A 20,957-nucleotide genomic window follows, 5' to 3' on the forward strand; every position below is an offset into this window, starting at 1 on the left:
GTCCTAAGACAGTCCTCCCCCCATGAGAGGCTGGCTCCGGGGGCCCTTGGCGCGGCGGGGCCTGGTTGATCGGGGTGCCACGCAGCACGCCTCCTCCACACGTCAGACGCCGTGGCCTCGACCCTCCTGGGCAGTGTGTGTGGCACCTGCGTCTCTTGGTTGCGGCTTTAGAGACAGGAGTGATCCAGGGAATCCCACGGATGTTAATGCCAAGCCCAAACTGGTGATTTTATTTTTCTAGTGCTAACTTTGAAATGTAGCCAGTAGAGTAATTATGAGTTTATTATAGTCAATTTATTATGCAGCATTTAGAACAACATGTTTTGTTGATTACTGCTACTGCCAGATTGCTGGCGGCATTTATAATCCATTGTTTTATTGCAATTGATCTGCCAAGCGCCTACTGTGTTTGGTAAATAATAAAGCACTCTGTTATCCCAACATAAAATTCACAGCACTTCATCATAAGGTACAAAACCAAAATATAAGCATAGTGCAGAATTTTTCCTGAAGCTGAGCGTCTCCGAGAGCCATGACTATTTTCCAGGGTGCCCATCAGGTGGTATGCTCTGGGTCTCAGTTCCTTGATGTCGGGTGAAAATGCCCCGAGATAGTTTAACATTTAGGAGTGGGGCTGTTTGGGGGCCGGAGCTGGTCCAGGACAGTCAGACTCTGCTGGAGAAAGTGAGGAGTGGGTGCCGAGCGGCAGCCAGCCCTTCCCATCCCTCTCCCTCTGGTCCCAGACGTGTGATGATGGACACAGAAGGTCCCCAGTTCAAGTCCCTGCCCTCCCCCTCCCTAGCTGAACGGCCACCCCTCTGAGCCTCAGTTTCTCCATCCGCCGTTGGGGGAGACACAGCACTCAGCTCTGAGGACTGGGGTAATGAGGGCAAAGCGCTGAGTGTGGAGCCCGGCACAGGTGGCTCCTGGCGGGAGAGAGCTGCAACACAGCGACGTCCCCAGAGCCAGCAGCGCACCTGTGCCCCTGAGGCCCGCCTTCCGGCAGCTGGTTCCAGGACGGAGACTGGAGGCGAGAGCCACCAGCAGAGCACGTGCCGGGCCCAGTGTATTCAGACAGCTCTCCGGTCACGTGGTTGCCTGCTCTGTGTTTTCAGCCCCCACACTGTCCTCGAGGCGCGTGCCAGGTGGAGCATGTAGCCGGCCAGGGCCACCGTCTACTCCTCTGTCCTTCTAAAACCAGGCGCCTCCCGGGAGCCGGGCTGGGAAATCAGGGCCCCGTAAGTTAGACAGACACGCTGGTTCTTACTCCACATCAGACGCGTCACCCGAGAGCTGAGAAGAGGAATTTGGGGACCACTCCTCGCACCACGCCAGCACCCGCCACTTTCTCGGCTGGACGCTGCCCCGCTTGCTCCGCATGGATCCCGGGGTGGGGAACTGGACTTTGACGTGGCCTCAGGTCCCCACGTTCCTCCCTCTTGGCTGGTTCAGAGACACAAGGCCTCTTGTGGGGCCTCTCAGGGCTTTGCTGTTGCCTCTGAGAGCCCTTTCCTGCTGTGGCCCTCGGGGTTCACCATGAACCCCGTCACCAAGTTGCCGTCCTAGAGAAGCCATTAGCTGCTGTTTTCATTTTAAGGCAAAAGCAGGCAGACCTTCTAAAACAGGGTAACAGAAGTGTGGCGCACTTCTAATTAATGCTTTTGCCGAGCTCACCCAGGGGACGGTGTCTAACGTCATCGAAGGCCCTTCCTGGGTGGGAGCCCCAGGAGAACCCCTCACCACCAAATCAGTCCTGACCCGGTGGCTCTGAGCACAGGAGTGGCTGGTGTGATGGTCCTCTGAGTCCTCACGCACTGCCCTCTCCTCCCAGAACCAGCCTGGGCTTTGGAAACCAGAGTCTCCAAAGGCGGGTAGAAGCACCAAGGGCTGGTGCCCTGCCCATGGGCCACCAGGGAGCACCACTGTCCATGTTTAAGTCCCCAAGGAAGTAGTGCACCCAGAGTTGGACCCACTCTTGCGCTAGACTCCCTGCCTCCTCTGGGCCCAGCAGGCACACCCCAGGGGGCAGAGGTAGGGAGGGTCCAGGGTCTGCGTCCAGTGGCGTCTGATTTGGAAAACAGCTGGGACACCGCTCCTCACCTGCCACCTCCTCCCTCTCCCACCATCTGATCAGGTGGCGGAGGAGTGGTTCCTGGGGTAGCATGCCCTGTGGCCCCTATCAGAACCTTCTAGCTGCCCCAGTCGAAGGATGCCCCGGCCTGGGTTGCCCAGCTGCAGACAGCATGTGGCTGGTGGGTGGCGAGCCGGACCTCCCAGCACTGGCCAGAAGAGGGCAGCGTTGCCTCAGGACGTGCTTGCCGGGCTCATCTCTGCTGGCTGTGGTCTCTGTGTCCTGGGGCATGGGAGGCGGGCCGCCAGCTCGGTTAGTGGGGGGGACAGATGCCTGTCCCAGCCCGGCCCTCAGCAGCCAGCCTGTGTCATTTCCTCTCCTTCCCTGTAGTGGGACGAGGGCCCCTTCTGTCTCCTTGCCCCGATAATGGTCAGCCTGAAGCCCCGGCTTTGCCCTGCTGACTGGCGGAGGACTGACACAGCACTCCTGGACCGAAGCCCAGAGAAGTAAGGGCTACTGATTTCCTCCCAGGGAGGCCCCGGAAGACACCCGAAGTGTCGCTGGCCTGTGGGTGGTGTGTGCCGCTGCTCCCCGAGTTGAGGTGGTGTCAGACACTGTCTGCAGGGCTGCCCGGGCTGCCCCGTCCTTTCCTGCCACAGAGGAGGAGCCAGGCCCACGAGGGGGCACGGCTGGGGCAGCTCTCTCCCCTCCTGGCCACCCTCCTCCTGCCACTGGCACCACTACCGGCCGGCTCCTCCCTGCCCTTCTCTCGAGTTAGTTCCCTGTTCGTCCCACGGGTTTGATGTGGGCTAGACATTAGTTTAAACTGCTTGGGAAGCGTGCCCCCGCCTCACCCCCTCCGTCACACGGCGCCCGGGACAGCAGCCTGCGTCTCCGCCATCGACATCCCACCCCCACCCCTGCGGGCTGCTCACCCAGGGCCCCGGCAGCCCCCTTGGCATCTCAGGCAGGGATGGGACGATCCTGCCCACTCCTGGGGGCCACTTGGTCTGATGTCTTTCTGGCATCTGTGTGCTGCTGCCCACGGAGGGGCGAGTCATGCCTGGGGCTCCTCCCCAGCTGGCAGAGAGGCCACATGGAGGGGCCCCCAGGCCCCCGTTGTCCTGGTGCCTGAGGTGCCTGAGGCCTCGGTCAGCTTTAGGGAATGAGTGTCACCTCCAGGCCCAGCTTCCTGATGCCAGGCCCAGCCCAGACACACCCCCGCCCCGCCCGCACCCACCTTGCTGTCTCCTCAGAGGACAGCGCAGCTGTCACCAGCCAGCCCCCTCCTGAGGATTGGATGGTCTTAAGGACATGCCCCAGTCCTGGGGGCAAGAGAACACTCTCAGGAGGGCACAGGCCCTGGTCAGCCATCTGTCCAGACCAGTGGCCGTGGCCTTCAACCTGCCATCCAGGTTGAAGCAGCCTTTACGTTATAACGCAGGACCAGGGGAGCAGACACGCCTAGATGGTAACCAGGCGCCCTCACCGTGGGGTTTCTGTCCGTTCTGTTGTCTGTTTGTGCTCCTTCCCTGTATCCCACACAGTTGACGTCACGACTCACAGTGTGAAAGCACCAGTCCAGACAGCCCGGGTGCGCGCAGATACCACGGGACACTACTTACCGAAAAGTGGAACGAAGCATGTGCTGTGCGCGTGACACCAACTCACTGCCTCCCCCGCAGAGGCCACTGCCCTGACGCCCAGCCCTCGCCCCGCTGTGCTGTGGCAGCAGCCAGCCCTGGGTGGGCGCCTGCCGTGTCCCACCCATAGGTCGGACCAGTACCAAGTTATGTCCTTCCTGGGGACGCAACCCATACTGGTGCTCTGCTTCTCCCCACGTCATCTGTGGAAAGGTAACAACAGTTCCATCCAGACACAGGAGGCCCACAGCACGTGCCTGCTCTTGTCACCATGTGTGCTGGGGATTGCTGGCTCTGGGGGTCCTGGAGCTGGTTGCCTGGGTGACTTCCCTGTCTGCCCGGGCCCCACGGGTAGCTGTCCCGTGACTGGGTTGGGGAACAGGGATGCCCAGAAGGCAGTCTCTCTGGGGAGAGATCAGCTTGGTGAGTCAGCCTGGGGTATGGAGGGAGCCTCCAGGGCTCCGAGTGGTGGCCTTTGCCCCGCCGGTCACACCTGGGGCTCGGCACTGCACCAAAGGTCTGGCTGGGAGCCAGCGGGTGGCCCGTGGGTCTTGTCTGGCCTGCGGCACACGAACGGGAAAGGGACCAGTACGCCTCCCTCTCTGTCTCATGCTGAGGTCTGGAGGGAAGCAGGAGTTTCCCGCAGCTCAGAAATCCCCCAGCCTGGTCTGGAACGCAGACTGGGGCGGGTGCAAGTTGGGGTCTGAAATGCTGCGACTGTGGTGAATAGGGCTTTGAGTGAGTGCACACACACACGCGCGCGCATGGACAGTGCCTTGTCTGGGGTGAGAGGTAGCTGAGAGCGAGGCAACGGCCCTGGAGCTTAAAATGAAGCTGCAGCCTGCGTACACAGCGGCCCTCGTATAAACACTGCAGCATTTCCCCCAAACCCTCCTCAGGCCTCACATCACTGGCCGAACCATCTCGTAGGCCTTCTGCCTGCGGTGGAGCCAAGGGGACTGAGGAGGGCCTGGGTGGGCCAATGGTGGCAGGTAGCCCGGGCCTGAAGCTGCCCAGGAGGAGCCAACGGAAGACAGAACCTCTCATCTGAGCCAGAAATAGAACCAGATGAACACATGTGAGGATTGAGACGCCAGCATATTGCTCGGAGATGTGTAATATCTCCCCAGATGGCTTAGATTATCACACGCGTTCACTCGGCCAGAGATGGTAAGGTCCCCGGTGGGTGTCCCCAGGCAGCCGGGGAGGACGGATCCGGCGTTCTCGGTTGAGCCAAAGTATGAGCGAATGCTCCATCATCAGCGTGCATTCAGAGGACGGATGGAGTGGACACAGAGGAGTTGGGGGAGATGATTTATAAAAGGCGATGGCTTTCATCCCTGGATTCCAGAATGGCTTAAAATCTGAATAACTTATACATGTAGGAACTCTGAGGGGGATTTAAAAAAAAAAAACAAAAAACGAAAAGAGATAGGGAACTGAGAGCACAAAAATAGACGTCAGCCCCGTGCCTGAGCGTCGCTGGGCAGGATGGAGCTGGCCAGCTGGGTGTACACTTCCTTCTCCAGAAAGTGGATGATTTTAAAACAAAAAATACAGCTGAAGTTTTCTAGAACCTGAACAATAAAGCCAGACTGGCTGAGGAACTCCAAGCACCCACCTTCCCACATTTTTGTTTTTGAGAACTTGGTCAGGAGTCTTGTCTGTCCTGGGGAAGAGTCCTGTTTTCACTCCTCTGGATGACTCCAGCGTTTGGCCTGCTCTTGTGGGCTTCCTGGCTTTTTAAATAGTTTAATTTCTGTTTTTCTTTGAGATCTGCACCGTCCGATAGAAATTTCTGCCGGGGGTGCTGCTACAGGTTGCCCTCAGATGTGCTGGCCCCCAGGAATCCATGTCCCCACGCCCCTGGCTCTATCCTGTCTGCTCAGGTCATTCCTGGGCATTCTGAATCAACAAACCACAGATGATTTTCCTTTGTTGCCTCTGAGGAGCCCAAATGAGAATGCTCTGCTCCGCGGGTGAAGCTAGGCCGCGGCCACATGCAGTTCCACTCCCCAGGCCTGTCCGCATGCTGGCCCTGGCGGACGTGAACGTGCAGCAGTGGTGGCGTCCGCGTTTTAAAAGTGGGAAAACTGAGGCCCTGAAGGCTGAGGGCCAGAGCCAGGACAGGAGAGCCCATCCCTGGGCTCTGAACTGCTGACCACCGACTTGGGACTTTGCTGCACCAGTGTTCAGAGCCTCAGTTTCCCTGAAGTTTAGGGCTAAGATATGCCCCACCCTCCTGGCCAGCTGGGAGGGGGGCGGGAGTTGAGCGGGGATGTGCCCCGGGCAGGAGTGAGGCGGCAGACAGCCGTCAGCCCTAACACCCTGGTGCATCTGGAGCATCCTGGAGAGCAGATGCCTGGGCATGTTTGCTCAGGGCTTCTCGACATTTGGTCCTCGGTTCCCACACCGGTCCTGGGCGGGTCCCCTCAAGTGAGGCCCAAGTCCCCCGTCCGTTGGCCCGCCCCAGGCAGGGTCCCCCAGAGTCTGTGACTTTGACCCAAACCGAAGTCTCCCCTGCCATGCCAGTGGGGCTCTTCCCCCGCCCCCTGAGAATCACCTGAGTTGTTATCTGATGGTTTTTGCACTATTGACACTGTTTATGGTGTTTTGCAATCAGAAAAAGACAAGAGATTAAAAAGTGCCCGACTGGGGACTTTGGATTCCAGCAGGGCGTCTGCGGATCCCGAGCATTCGCGTTTTTCCTTTAAAAATCTGTTTCTGTGGTGTCCCCGGTGCTGCTGTCAGGCCGCGTGGCCCAACTCCTTGCTCCACTTGTAGGGCCAGTTGCTGGGGGTAGGGGTCCCCAGAGTCAGGCACACAGGCAGTGTCTGGAATGTTGGTTGAGCCGTAGTGTTTACCATTAGAATTTGGGTTTGGGTGAGAAGCCCTTGTCATGGAAGGTGTGGCTCTGCCCCCCGGGCTCAGATTTGCCAGGATTTGTGCGGCTACAGACTGCCCCCCAAGGGGAAGAGCCAGGCACAGAGAGGACAGCCCTCACCGCCTCCACCCCACCTGGCGCTGTGGTCCCCTGGTCCTGAAGACACAGCAGGGGTCCGGGCCTGAGGCTGGACTGATGTCCCTCTGTCGGTTTTGTCACTGTCAGCATGCTGACTTGGCCCTGACCCCGTGATGGGGTCAGGGGGCTGGTGGGTCCCTGCTCTGTGCCTGCAGTCGAGCAGCCTGCTGGGGTGGGACAGGATGTGGAGGCCGCTCAGTCTGGGCACCCCACCCCTGTCAGCGTGGGTGACCCCGTGGGAGCCAGGCTTGGACCCAGCAGCCCCTCACTTATTTTGTCTTATCTCACCGTGGAGGATGCGTGGGGCAGGATTCTTACCCGCCCTTGACCAGTAAAGGGTGTGAGCGCGTGGTCAGGCAGCAAGGGTGTGGGAGCGAGGCTCGCTCCACTCCCTCCCAGCCCTGCTGCACCGGGGCCCTGTCACGGGGTGTCCAGAGGGCAGGCTCAGCTGGCCTGTCCTCCTGACTCAGCAGCCTGCGGGCCTGTCCCAGCACCGTCCTGCCTCTGCCGGCTCGTGCTCCCAGCTCCGGCTTCTTCTTTCCTCCCCCTCTCTACTCCCGCCTTCTGTGCCTCCTGGTCTCCACCCTGTCACCTGGAGATGCTGGGGGCCAGATGGCCCCCGAGTTGGGGACTTGGCCCGCCGGGCCCTGGCAGAGCACACTGTCCCACCCCAGTGGGGAGAGGGCCGTGCTTCCCTGGCCAAGGGGACCCCAGAGCTGGAGCAGAGCTGTCGGCTGGGTTTTCACTGGGACACTGGGGCCTGCAAGAAGCAGGCACTGCGGCTCAGCCCACGTCTTCTGTCAGGCAGGTGCATCTGTCCCAAGGACCCGTCCAGCTCCCATGAGCATTGCCTCGTGGGCTGCAGCTGTGCCCCATGCTGGGTGCCGGGTGGCCCCGGGAGGGTCTGTCAGAATGCCCTTGTGGAGGCCAGGTGGCAGGCGGGGGCCTGAGGACATCTCCGCCCCTCCCCCTCCCCACAGCTGGGCATCCAGAGGCCTGGCCAGCGGAGGCCGTGGAGGGGAGGTGTGTGGGCAGCCCCACTCCCCCTAACCTTCCTGCTCTGGAGTCGGAGGTCTCCTGGGACGCCCCGTGGTTCCTTGGCCGCTCGTGTACCGTGAGGAGACAGCAGGGTCGGAGGGCCCCAAGCTGCTGCCTGCACCGGCCACGTTGCAAGAAGGCTCGGGCTCAGCGGCCTTGAGCGCCGGGTGGGAGGGAAGTGTGGTTGGAGGGGACGGGTGCCCCTGAGTGTACCCCTGGCCTCATGCCCCACTCTCCCTGCAGCGTGTTCGACATGGGCGGTGAGTATTACTGCTTCGCTTCGGACATCACGTGCTCCTTTCCCGCCAACGGCAAGTTCACCCTGGACCAGAAGGCCATCTATGAGGCGGTGCTGCGGAGCTCCCGGGCCGTCATGAACACCATGAAGCCAGGTGAGGGCAGGGGCGGGGCCTGCGGGGAGGACCACCTGGCGTGGGGATGCAGATGGCCAGGTGGCAGGGCACCTCGGAGGAGCAGGTCCCACACTCTGCGACCTGAACCCGTCGCCCCCTCTCATGCTCAGCCAGCAAGGCTCCAGATGCTAGTGGGTCCCCGGCGTCCCTTTCCTGGGAAAGGGGTCTGACCACCAAGCAGGGACAGAGCTGGGGATCGGGGAGCTCAGCCCAAGGTCACCCCACATCCCATCCGACCTCCACCTGCACATCTTCCTTTCCACACTGGCCACTGGGATGTCAGCGTGTCCTCTGCCCTGTCCCAAAGCAGAGTCTGTTCCAGAGAGGGCTTGGCAGCTTGGACACTGGCCTCTGGTTGCGCGTGGAGCAGCCTCGTTCGGGGCTGCCGGCTGTGGCTGGGTTGGCGGGAGCCGAATGTCTCTCCGGTATTTGGGGGATGGTGAGAGGAGGCTGCGGAGCCATCTGAGCACCTGGTGTGACGGGCCTTGAAGGCTGGGCTCTGAGTTCATGCTGAAATCGGGGACTGTGGCAGTCAGATTTGTATCCCTCCATGGAGCTTTTTTTTCACAAAGAGAAAAAGAGGAAAAGATCCTGAGCCCCCAGACTGTAAGGCCCCAGTGTGTGGCCCTTTTCAGGCCCAGAATCTGATGGCTCGGTTCTTGGCCTCCGCGGCCCCATGGCCAGTTGTTGCGGGCCGGGTGCTGATCGTGAGGGGTCCTCTGCAGCTGCCCCCTTCAGGGGAGGCAAATTGTCAGCAGGGCTTTGTGGATTCCCCCATCCAGCACTGGGGCCCACCAGAGGCCAGGGAGCCCTGGAGGGGTGATGGGCCCGCACCCTGTGTCCAGAGGGAGCAGAGCTTGGTGACCAGATGATTCCAAGGATGAGGAACTCAGATACACCCCAGAAAGGAGACAAGGAAGGAAACCTCAAAGCTAAGCTCCTGCCAGGTGACAGTGTCAACGAGACTTGCCTGGTTTAGCGGCTGGGGAAGAAAACAGCATCTTGTGCTGTAACTGTGTTTAAACAGCAGCAGCTCCCTCTAGGTAGGCATTAATATGGACACCTCCAGGACAGGCCGTTGCATGAAGACACAGAAGTGCAGGAGGGGGTGGCCAGGGAACCCCCTTTTGTGAAAAACAGAGGACGGCGAGAACGTGGGTCCACATGTGCTTGGAAATCCACAGAAGAGGTGCAGGAAGGGAACCAGACAGACAGGGTGGGGCGTGGGGAGAAGGGAGAGTGCTCACCAGGAGCCTTTTTGTACTTTTTGACCTTTAAACCTCAGAATGTGTGACCTGTTTCCTGTAAAACCCGGCCTGTGTGGGGCAGTCACCCCGAGCGAGGGACATGTCCTCCTCCCCCTCCCTTGACACCCTCGCTTTACCCGAGGGAGAGAAGGAATAGACGGTTCTGCTCAGCTTTGAACATCGGTCATTTAAGTGATAAACGTTCTGGATGTAGCAAAAGGTTTGGGCCAGTGAGAGTGGGTGGAGGTGCCTGGCCCCTGAGGTGGGCGCTCCTCTGGGTGAGCCCCGTGACCCCTGTGCACCCACGCCCCATGGCGGGTCCCTCTGGGAGCGTGGCGTGGGCCTGTGTGGACCCGAGCCTGGCGCAGGGCCGCGGTACAGAAGGATGGAGGGCTGCTACCGCATTCCACGCTGGAGACAAAGGGGCAGGCAGAGTGAGCCAGGGCATATGGCGGTGGTGGTGGGGGAAGGTTGGCGGGATGTCGGGCAGGTAGGGATTTGGAGGGACAGTGTCTCCCCTGGGGCTCTTCACTCACCTTGGAGCTCCAGGCTTCATGTCCCTGGCATGGCTTAGCCCCATCCTCGTGCTGAGACAGGGGTGGCGGCCAAGGCCTGGCTGACCCCATCCACCCACAGGAAAACCTGCTGCGGCCTGGGCAGGACCTAGGTGGCGCCTCCCCAGCTGGTGTCCCGGCCAGCTCAGTCGGCCAATCAAGCAACCCCAACTCTGCCCAGAAGGTGGCCGGGCCCACGGGCAGGTCCCCGGGGCCACACATTGCACTAAAAGGGCCTGGTGCGTGGTCCTGGCACCGAGGTACCATGGGGCTGCCTGGCCACGTCACTTCAGGGGCAGTTATAAGGCTTCAGGCCCGGCCAGGCTGGGCTCAGCTGAGCTGGTCCCGGCAGACGGAGGCAGGCCTCCCCCGGCGCACAGTGGGGCCTCGAAGTTCTCTTGTGAGGGTGGGGGGGGATGAAGCAGAGCCCCTGCAGAGCTCCCCCGGCCCACACCCCGTGCTTCAGGATTGTGACACACAGTTCCCCAGGGGCCGCATGCGGTGCAGGGCGGGCGGGATGGGGGTCCTGCCCACAGAGCTGCTCTCATGTCGGGGCAGGTCGCCTCCCCACAGGCAGCTCAGAGGCCGTGGCCAGGTCAGCCCCGTGCCCTATCCTAGCGGAAATGCCCCGGGTTTGTGGGTTTGGCTCCTGGGCCAAGACAAACACCCACTGAGACTGCGTGACTGCTTCCTGAGCCTTCCAGGGAAGAGTAAATAAAGGCGGCCGGGGTCACAGCAAGATGCCCAGAGGAGAGGCAGGGACCAGTGCTTGGAGCGTACACGGATCCTGGCCTACTGCCCCGGGATTGAGGAAAGCAGGCCTGGGGTCAGAGGGGGAGCGTCCCTCACTGCCACTCAGAGACAGCCAGGAAAGGAGGGCTGAGCTCACTCAGGGGGGCCGCACGAGGTGGCAGGGGCAGGCCAGGCAGCTGCCGCACCTGGGAGAACGCCACCCTCATCTGCCCCGCGGGAGGGGATGCGGTGGCCACGTGCCGGCTTCTGGCCGGGTGCAGTCGAAGCTCTCCAAGGCTTCCGTGTCAGGGCAGCGGCCACGCCCCCCTGTCTGTGCGGGCACCCAGGAGCTTGCCGATGGGACCCCCCAGCCCCCGGCCCGCATGAGGGGAGGAGACACTGTGGGGAAGACTGGGGCCAGAGCCGGTGTCTGAGCTGGCCGCAGGTGCAGGGCGGGGCACTTCTGCAGACTCCCAGGGTCAGGGCGCCTTTGCCTGCTCTGCCTCACTCCCTGGCGGGGGCAGGGGCTGCAGCGGCAGGACTCCCTTCAGGCCTCGCGCCTCAGAGCTGGTGCGGAACGCAGGGCTCTGGCAGACAGAGGTGCTGGGAGAGCGCGCCATCCGGATCGTGAGCGCCCTCTGGCAGAAGCCAGGACAGGGAGGGCTGTGTTTGGTGAGGGCCCTGTGTCCCCGCTCTGGCCTGAGAGGCTCCCTTGCTGGCCGAAGGGCAGTGAGTGAGTCCCCGCCCTCCCTGGCCTCTCCGCCAGGGAGGGCGGGGAGGGACCACGCGGAGACCACGTGAGGCAGCCACGCTTAGCTCAGCATCGAGGCGCCTGCAGCCCGGGCGCGTGCTGCCCCTGTCCTTCTGCAGGGTGAGTGGGTCCCCAGAGGTCCTGGCAGCAGGCAGGGCCGTGTGGTGGGGCGGTCTGGAAGGCCTCAGCCCTGCGCCAGTGCGGCCTGCCAGAAGGTTCCCTGCAGCCCGTGGGGCCTGCCCTCCTGCACCCCCAGGGCCTGGCGCGCTATCATCCCCCGAGGGCCATTGTCTTCAAATGAAGTGAGCTCTTTGTCTGGATGGGGCTGTGAGGATGTAGCTCAAGGGGCCCTCTGCTGCCTTCCAGCTCGGCTCAGGGCCTTCGAGCCCCCAGGGCTGTCACGCTCTGGGCAGGAGGCCTCAAGCCGGTGATGGATGCTGCCGAGGCTCCAAGGGGCCGGCCCAGGCGGCAGGCCCAGCAGGCTCCGCGCCCAGCAGGGGAAGGTGTGGTCGGAGGGGGGCCAGGTGGGCACAGAAGACCAGCCAGTGACTTGGGGCTGCTCTGGATACACAGTGGGGCCTGGGCACTGGGACTCTGGTCCCTCTGAGCCAAAAGGCAGGTGATGCGGCGCACACCCAGATGCCGCCCTGCCACCCGGGGGTCTGAGTGCACAGAGGAGCGGGGTGGGGGGCACACCTGAATCCTGGGCCCGTGAGGTCACTGCACTGGCTGCAAGAGAGCCACGAGGGAGGCAGGGGCTCCCGGTCAGGCCAAACGGTTACCAGCCTCGGAGCAGGGCATAGGCCCCGCCTTCTCAGGGTTCAGAGGCCACGACCTGCCATGGCTGTGCCCGTGTGCTTAGCTCTGGCAGCATGGGAAGGGGCAGTCAGAGAGGGCTTCCTGGAGAAAGCCTCAACACAAAGGCCCATAGGAGGAACGGGAGTGAGACTGGGAAGGCGAGGGCCCTGGAGGGGGGTGGTCCCAGCTGAGGGAACAGCAGGTGGAAGGCACGGGGGCACCAGCACTCAGGAGTGGGTGAGGGTGAGGCTGGAGTGGGAAGCCGGGCCGAGGAGCTCGGGGCTCCGTCCTCGGTGGCGGGCGGGGGGACTGGCGTGGTCTGACCCATGCTCTAAAGAGATGTCCTGGTGTCCCGGCCTTGTGCAGGATGCAGTGGGGGTGAGGCATTGCGAGGACTGGGGAGGAACCAGGCAGGGGTCCAGGAGAGGTGAGCGCCCACAGAGGCACCGGGTTCAGGAGACGTTTCGGGAAGACGGGACGAGACTTGGTGCTTGCTGGAGGTGGGAGGGTGGGCAGGCAGATGACACCCAGTCTCTGCAGTGTGATCCCTGGCGTGGCATCCCCAGTAGGAGCAGGCTTGGGGGACTGCCGATGCCCCTGGCCGGGCATGTGGGCTCAGAGGTGCCTGCGGGCTGCAGAGGCTGAGGAGCCCGGGCGTTGGGGCGTTAGGGGGGCAGGGAGGCCCTCTGGCCTGTGCCCACCCCTCCAGCCTAGCCCTAGGACAGTAACCTCCACACACTTCAGGGGCCCCTGCCCTGGCCGTGGGTGTCGTAACCACCATCCGGGCCAGACGCTGGGGCCAAGTTGCTGGAGGTTTAATCACTGTCACAACCCTAACCACACGCAGGCAGAAACTCCCACTCCCGGCCAAGAGAGCTGTGTGCAAGGCCTTCCCCAAGGGCACGCAGGCAAGGAAGACTAGAGGCGCCGTGGGGACCGCTGGGGCCTGCACGTCCGGCCCCCACAAGGGGCCACGAGGACAGGAGGAGAGCCGAGCTGCCAGCACGGAGCTTGATTTATACCTGGTTCCCACCCTCTGCTGCGGCTGGGCCGAGACCGCAGCCCCGCCGTGGAAGTTAGCCAGGTTTGAAGTCAGACTGCTTCCCGGGCCTCTCTCTTGGCCACCGGAAAAGGCCCTGCCCAAGAGAGATGGAGCTGCCCTGGGGTTGGGGCATCGGCCCTTCCTCAGTCCCAGGGGCCAGGCTGAGTGACAGGAGCCGAGCTCGCTGGGCTGTTAGGGGGCTCTTTTAGGCCCAGAGCCCCAGGCGGGAGCAGACCTTAGAAAAAAGTGTGCTACACACTCAGCCCTGAACCGGCACCCGCTCCGCCGGGCCCTGGTGTGCCCGGGGGAGGCAGCCGCCCTTCTGGTGGAGAGACCCTAGAAGCAAGGAAGCACACGTGCTGGACAGGAACAAGGTGCACGGAGAGAAGTAGCCAGGACAGCAGAGAGAGAACGATGGCGGGGGTGGGGTGGGGGGGGTGTCACCCCAGGAGGGGCTGACGTTTCCGCTGAGACCTCGAGGATGAGGAGTCACAGGCCAGCCGGGTCTGGAAAGGGTCTGACGTGCAGAGACTTCAGTGTGCTTCTGGAACACAGGTGGCCTGACCCAAGGAGGTCGAGGTGGGTGGGTCGGTGTTAGAAAAAGAGCGGCGGCCGAGACTGGGGCAGGCTTGGCTTGTGCCCCAGGAACACAGAGAACTGTCAAGTGTCCAGCCCAGGGTCTGGCTGGCCACAAGTGGCTAATGACAGTTTTGGGGGGATTAGTGAGCTGGTCCCCCAGTAGATGCCAGAGCCTCTACAGCCAGCTTTCTGGGGCCAGCGTTGTGGCCCTGTTTGACAAAGGAGGCGTCTGAGGCTCACGGAGGTGAAGGCTTGGCCAGGTCACAAGGCAGGTGAGCAGCCAAGGTGGGACCCGGTTACCCAGGTCTCCATTTCAGGGTGCCAGACCATCAGAGAAAAGCCCCCCGTGCCGGCTCCACCCTCAGGGGTGCAAACCTGGCCCCCCACGCTGACGTGGTTACAGCCAGACTCCAGACCCCAGGATGCCACCCCCACGTGGTGGGCCCGGGCAGGTAGAACGGGGCTGGACTCAGGGGCTGGATTCCAAGGGGGCTGAGCCTCGGGACAGGACTGGGCTTCCTCCACCCTTGGCCTCCCTGCAGCTTGGGCCGGGGGCTGGCCACTCTCCTGTGAACTGGCCAGGGCGCAGCACCACCTGCTCGGAGCCTGGACCCTGGGGATCCGGGACGTTGGATCAGCCCTGGGCCTCCAGCCAGCCCGAGACCCCAGCCGTGGGCCCACTGTCTCTGGCAGGCAAGGGGCCCCCGCATGGTGCCCAGCAAGAGCATCTGCGAGGGGAGGGTGTGTGTCCCGGGATGGGCTCTCATCTCTTTTTACCCCTTGGGCCCATCATCTGCTCTCTGCCAGCCACAGAGGTTCAGACCCTGGTGGCCTAACCCTCACCAGCGCAGGGTCCAACAAGGCCCCTCAGGGTGTGGGGTCCCAGTGCTCCCGTGATCATCAGGGCATGGCTGGGAGGCCCCTTGGGAGCCAGGGTTACTCCCCACATGGAGGGGGCTGCAGGGACCGGCACTGGCCGCCCTCTCTGGGTGCCGGTCCCACCCTATCCACCTGGCCCTGGGTGTCCTGGGGCTGCTAGCCTCGGCCGGCACATGGCCTGCCCCCAACTCCACCCTCGTAGGACGGGGCGGGGGGTTTTGCCAGCCTAAGGCCTTGTCTGGTGCTTAGGCTGAGCACCCAGCGCCCTCGAGTGAGGCTGAAGGTGGGGACTCCATGGAGCCCAGTGGCCAAGGCGGCCGTGCGCCAGTGACGGCCGAGGCTCTTTGAGGCGACTCCCTGAGGGCCCTAGGCTCCAGCCCCTAAGGACCTCCCTGGGCGCCAGGCAGGGCTGAGCCCCTGAGCTCTGCACAGCCTGCCCTCCTCGAAAGTTGGTTACTGGGGATACTCTCCACGGTGACCTTTGTCCCAGAAGGATGGGGCAAAGATGAGTTTGATTAGCAGCCTGGGGCTTGGACATCTGGGCTGCCAAGGAGATGGTCACCTAGCGCTTGTAGCAGGCAGGGTCACAGACCCCTGCCAGTTTGCCCATGAGGTAGTGCCAGCTGCACTTTCACCCCAGAAACCTTTGCTCCCCACAGAGCCTCCAGGGATGACTCAGTCCCATGCGGGGGTGTGCAGGGACGCCCCCTACCCCCAGCCTGAGGCGCTGAGGCAACGTTTGGACCTGAGCCTCAGTCTGGGGCTCACTGAGGCCGCCCCACGTCCGCTGTTGGGGACATAACGCTTTTCTCCTCCTGATGCCAAGGACCTTACTGGGCTCCCCTGGCCCCAGGAGCAGACACGACATGGGCTGGGCCCCTGTGGTGACCGTGGGTGACAGGAGCCTGCCCCTGAGGGCACAGTGGAGAGAGAAGAATGATCTCAAGTCCAGAGCTGTGCTGGGAAAGCCCTGCATGGAGGGCTGCCCGGGACACGTCACTCTTGCCCCTCACCTCAGGCCCTCTGGCGTCAGCCAGTGCGAGGGCGTCGTGTGTCCCCTGAAACCTTGCCCGGGGAAGCCCTGGCCAGGCTGCCAGACTCCGCAGCTCATTGCAACCTCCTTCTGAGCCACAGGCGTTTGGTGGCCCGACATGCACCGCCTGGCCGACCGCATCCATCTGGAGGAGCTGACCCGCATCGGCGTCCTGACCGGCAGCGTGGACGCCATGGTCCAGGCCCACCTGGGAGCCGTGTTCATGCCTCACGGGCTCGGCCACTTCATGGGCATCGATGTGCATGACGTGGGAGGCTACCCCGAGGTCAGTGTGGGCGCGTCAGCCCGAGTGGCCTGCCTGTGAGCCGTAGCTGGGCTTGGCCCTCCCTGGGCTGGGCTGGGGCTCTGGGAGACGGCGGGGGTGTAGTGGGACAGGCAGGGTGAGGAGGAATGGGGTCCCGGCAAGGCCCGCTGCCCCTCCTCCCCCTTCACCCATTGGTTGGTCCTGGCCCAGGTCGCTGCCCTGATGCCCCCCGTGCCCAACGCCTCCCCGGTGGCTGCCTCCACAGGACCTGGTGTGGGATGGGCGTGCTCTGCACAGAGCCCCGGGCTGTGCGCTGGGGGCAGCGCCTGCCCTTGAAGGTGGTAGACGGTCCGTGTGCAGTGCACGGGGTCCCCACAGGGCAGCAGGAGCCGCAAAGCTGGGTCTTAGTGATGGGGCTGGCACTGCACCCGTCATGTCCTCATGCCTCTGGCTTCATTCAGACAGGAGTGATGAGGCTCCACCAGCTGGGGGCTGGCCCCGGTCCCTCCTGGGACCAGCTGAGCCCAGCGCCCCTCACAGGTCCTACTCCTGCTTCCTCCCTGGTGCAACCTCTGCCCCCCAGGCCCCTGGGCCAGCACACTCTGCTGGCCTCCTTGTCTCTAGGAGGTACCCTTGGCAGGGGAGGAAGGCTTGTGTGGGTGTCTCCAGGCCAGGCTTTCCCCTCCCCCTCCTACTGACCGACCCTTGAAAGGACCAACCACACGGTGCTTGTGGCTTCGGGAGGCCCTGCCGAAGCCTTGCGGGGCAGGTGGCTGCAGCCTCCCGGGCCCGTGGGTGTGGGTGAGCCCGGCCCTGCCGTCTGGCCTGGTGCCCGCAGTGCAGGGGGTGGATTATGCAATCGGTGCACGCCCTGGGGCCCACCAGCCAGTTAGCCAAGACTGGGCTTGGCCTCTTAGCTGCAGGGTATTTTGAAAGCTCTAAGAACGATATTTGGAGGGGGGGGTGGCGCGGAGTTGCTCAAGAGAAGCATTATTATTCAATTATTTTTTCCTCAAGTGTAAACAGTTAAATTTGGAGAAACAAAATCAGTTTTAATTTCCTAATTTCTATCCATCACATTGTGCGCGGGGAGCCAAGAGCTGGGCCTTCCAGACATTGTTAACTGAGGTTCGTTATTCATTAGTCTCCAAAGCACTTTTTTTCCACCAGAGAAAATTGGCAGCAAACTGTTTTCATCTTTTCCAGTAAGCAGTCCTTTGTGCTCAGAGTCTATTCTTCTGACAGATAAACATTGTGGAAAAAATATGGCTTTTCCTATAAAAGTCATTTGTTTTATTTCAGGCCTATAGACACATCTGGGTCTCTTCTGCCCGGAGCCCAGTAAAGTTGAGGCCCCGTCGAGCCCTGAGCCCAGGCAGAAGCCAGCGTGGACCCGGCATGGGCAGGGGCCCCTGAGCCCCAACAAGGCTGAAGTCCCCGGGCCCGAGGGGCTGGGCGCTCGGCTGCTCCCCTTCTTGGGGTCTTCTCCCCACTCAGCTCGGCCTCCATCCTTCTCCCAGCCCTGATCTGGCCGTTCTTGGTGGGCCCCGTAGGGCAGACTCCCGAGAGCTAGCGCTCTGAAGGGGGGAGGGGGGTCATGGTCAGTGGGCTGGGGCACGCACATTCTCCTATGCCCCATGGGATCCCTTCCATTCTCCCCTCACCCCCAGTCTGAGTCGTGGTCCTGAAATCTTCCGGAGGGAAGGCTGTCTGTACAAGTTGGAGCAAACCCTCCAACCTCGGCACACAGCTCTGGGGCAGCGGGGGCCCACGGTGACCAAGGAGGTCAGGGAGACCTTGTCAGTCTCTGCCTCTGCCAGGCCCCTGGCTTTGACAACCTTGGAGTAGAGAGAAGGGGACGGCACCTGGGGGGTAGCATGAAGGGAAGGGACGGGAGGGGCTGCCCAGGGGCAGGCACGGGCTTCAGATGGCAGGAGCCAGGGCCCCGCCCCGCCCCACCAGCACCTCCCACCTGAGCACAGGGACTGTCATCCCAGACTGTGCCCTTCTAGGTCCCCTGCCCTCCTGCCTAGCTCCTCCAGGCACATAGTGCTTTGGGGTCGGGTACCACACCAGACAGGCGTCTGGGCCCAAGAGCATGACCCATCAGGGGTCACAGGGCCTTGGCGTCCCCTCATCACCTCCGTCCCAGCCTGACTCACACCAGGTCAGGGCGGCTGCGTGTACCAGCTTCTACACGCCCCGCTGTCCCCGCCCTCATGGACTCACGCTCACAGCCTTCCCTGCTGTGCCCCGCCGTGGATGGAGGCTGAGCCAGCCCGTTTCTGGTTACCTTACATGAACCACTAATTGAAGTCTGATGTTCTTGGCCCCCAAACAGTCAGAAATGACAGCTCCATCTCCAACATCTGGGCTTCCAGGGGAGAGCTGCGAGCGGGGCAGGGCAAGCTCAGAGCCCGACCAGAAAGCTTGCTTGCTGCCCCACTCACTCACAGGCCTTGGCCAAGGGATGGATGGGTTCCTCTGGGACCTGGGGAAGGCAGGGAAATTTCTGCAAGTGTCCTAGGTACCACCTGCCCTCATGGCCCCGTTGGCCACGCCCATGTGAGTGTTGGCAGGGGAGGGGGCTGGTGCCCCTGCGGGGCTGAGAGCCGGTCACCATGGCTCAGTGGGGGTCCAGCACACGGGCATGGTGTGGAGCCGCCCACGTGCGCTTCTTGGGGGCCACACCCCCAGGCCATGCCCATGGGGTGAGTGTGCGTTTGTGCACACACGAGCCAGAGCTCGTACTGACAGCCCGTCCTGCCAACAGCACCTGTTCCTCCTCCTGGAAGGCCACGTGGAAAACCTGGGACTTGGCTTGTGGGGGGAACCAGGTCCAGCACTTCTGGGGCTGGTTTCCACTTGAGCTGCCTAGAAGAAAGCACGCAGCCTGGGAGGCCCCGCAAGCCTTCTTAAAAGCTTCGCAAGTTTGGCTTCTAGTGTTCCCCTCGCGGGGATAGGGCCTGGGTGAGGCAGCCGGACCCCCAGCCAGCCCCATGGGCCAGCAGGGGCAGCTTGCCCTGGGTGTGTGCACACGGGCGTCCACGGGGCACAGTTCCGAGGAGAAGCAGGGGCAGGGACGTGAGAAATCTAGGGGAGCGTGCAGAGAGCGGAGGGTTTTATCTGGAGTGCCGTGGACAGCACAGCAAGGCTGAGTCTGGGCTGGAGACCCCCATGGTCACAGCCTCCTGCAGCTCCAGGGGGACCCATGGGGCCCGGGGCCCGAGTCAGGCCCCACGTGTAGACGCCTGCACGGGCAGGGGCGGGTGCCCTGCGCGCTCACCTGTTTCCATCTTCCTCCCACCGATGCGGTGGCCCTGGGCTGGGGCTGCACCCTCCTGGAGCCCCCTCACTGTTCTCTCCCCCAGGGCGTGGACCGGATGGACGAGCCCGGCCTGCGGCACCTGCGCACCGCTCGGCACCTGGAGCCGGGCATGGTGCTCACTGTGGAGCCCGGCATCTACTTCATTGACCACCTCCTGGACGAGGCCCTGGCTGACCCGGCCCGCGCCTGCTTCTTTAACCCCGAGGTCCTGCAACGCTTCCGTGGTTTTGGCGGGGTGAGTGCTGGTGGGCCCCGCGTCCTTGCTCCCAGAACGGCCCCCCTCCAACTGCTGCGTGTCACCTCTTTGTCCTCCAGGACAGGAGGCACAGTCTTGACTTCCTCACTTGAGAGGGACCTGGCCCGCCCTTTCTCATGGTCTGTCACCAGACAGGAGCCTCAGCCCTCAACACAAGCGACTCAGATTCCTACAAAACCCCTGCCCACTCCAGGGGCTCCCGGCCACCGGGCAAGGGGCAAGGCCAGGGTGGGCAGGTGGCACGAGCAGGTCCCTGTGGGAGGCGCCTTCTTCCCAGCAGCTGCCCACAGAGGCCTTGAGGCCAGCCCCCCGCCCCCGGCAGTACTGACCACTCCTCAGAAAGGGCTCTTCCCACTCGGCGGGGCTCAGCCTGGAGCCGTCGGGCCCGACCCTCAAACTTAGCGTGTGAGGCCAGCTCAGAAATAACGAGCGTCCGTCGGTCTGACCAGGTCCGGATCGAGGAGGACGTCGTGGTGACTGACAGTGGCATGGAGCTGCTGACCTGTGTGCCCCGCACAGTGGAAGAGGTTGAAGAATGCATGGCAGGCCGTGACAAGGCCTTCGCTCCCTTCTCTGGCCCAAAGTAGAGCCACGGGCAAGCTCACTTCATGGACGGCGGCCTGAAGGTTGGCCCCCAGCGGTGCTCAGAAATCACATGCGGCATCGGCGTTTGATCACACCAAATATGCTGTTTCCCAGGGAGAAACTTTTTTATTAACCTTCTGTGGGATCACACCCTTAATCTGTTTTTACTTTGCTTGAATGACAGCGGCTTTTAAAATGCTAATTTTCAATTATCCCGTTATTTTGAATAATCCTGTTCTTCACTAGCAACTAAATGTGTATCTTGCCATCATTTGTATGCTGCTCAGGAAAGATGCCTTCCTCGTGTTTTCTCTCAAAATCAATACACAGAATGGAATTTGCAATAAAAGATTTCCTAAAATGGACCTTTGTGCCCGGCTCCCTCTCTATCCTTTGTCCCTTTGCAGGTGAGCACTGCAGGGTTAGACCTGGAAACTGGCCCTGCAGAGACCCAGGAGTCTGGGCATAGGTGGGGCTGGGCCTCTGCCCACGTGAAGGGGGCCGTAGAGTAGGAAGCCTTTTTGGTACGGTTACTGCCTCAAAGCTGGATTTCCGAAGGGGGGCAGAATTACGCAGCGCTTAAGGTACAGTTATCGACAACATGAGACTCGCAGATTCCTTGTCTGTGATTTCCTTCTCTTGCGGGACAGGCTAGCAAAGCCAGCATCTGTTTGAGAGACACTGCCGCCTAAGGCAGCACCATGGCAAAGGTGAGCTTTCT

General features: G+C 62.3%; 1 protein-coding gene across 1 annotated transcript in view; it reads left to right on the plus strand.

Annotated features, from left to right (window-relative positions):
- Positions 1-20,485, plus strand: part of PEPD (peptidase D) — a 113,452-nt gene extending 92,967 nt beyond the window's left edge. The window contains exons 12-15 of the mRNA XM_036834513.1: positions 8,018-8,166; positions 15,904-16,088; positions 19,439-19,630; positions 20,101-20,485. Of these exons, the coding sequence (XP_036690408.1) occupies positions 8,018-8,166; positions 15,904-16,088; positions 19,439-19,630; positions 20,101-20,238 (664 nt within the window). The 3' untranslated portion in view covers positions 20,239-20,485. The remainder of the gene's footprint in view (positions 1-8,017; positions 8,167-15,903; positions 16,089-19,438; positions 19,631-20,100) is intronic.
- Positions 20,486-20,957: the final 472 nt, after the last annotated feature.

Source organism: Balaenoptera musculus, chromosome 19 (assembly GCF_009873245.2).
Source record: "Balaenoptera musculus isolate JJ_BM4_2016_0621 chromosome 19, mBalMus1.pri.v3, whole genome shotgun sequence".
NCBI lineage: Eukaryota > Metazoa > Chordata > Mammalia > Artiodactyla > Balaenopteridae > Balaenoptera > Balaenoptera musculus.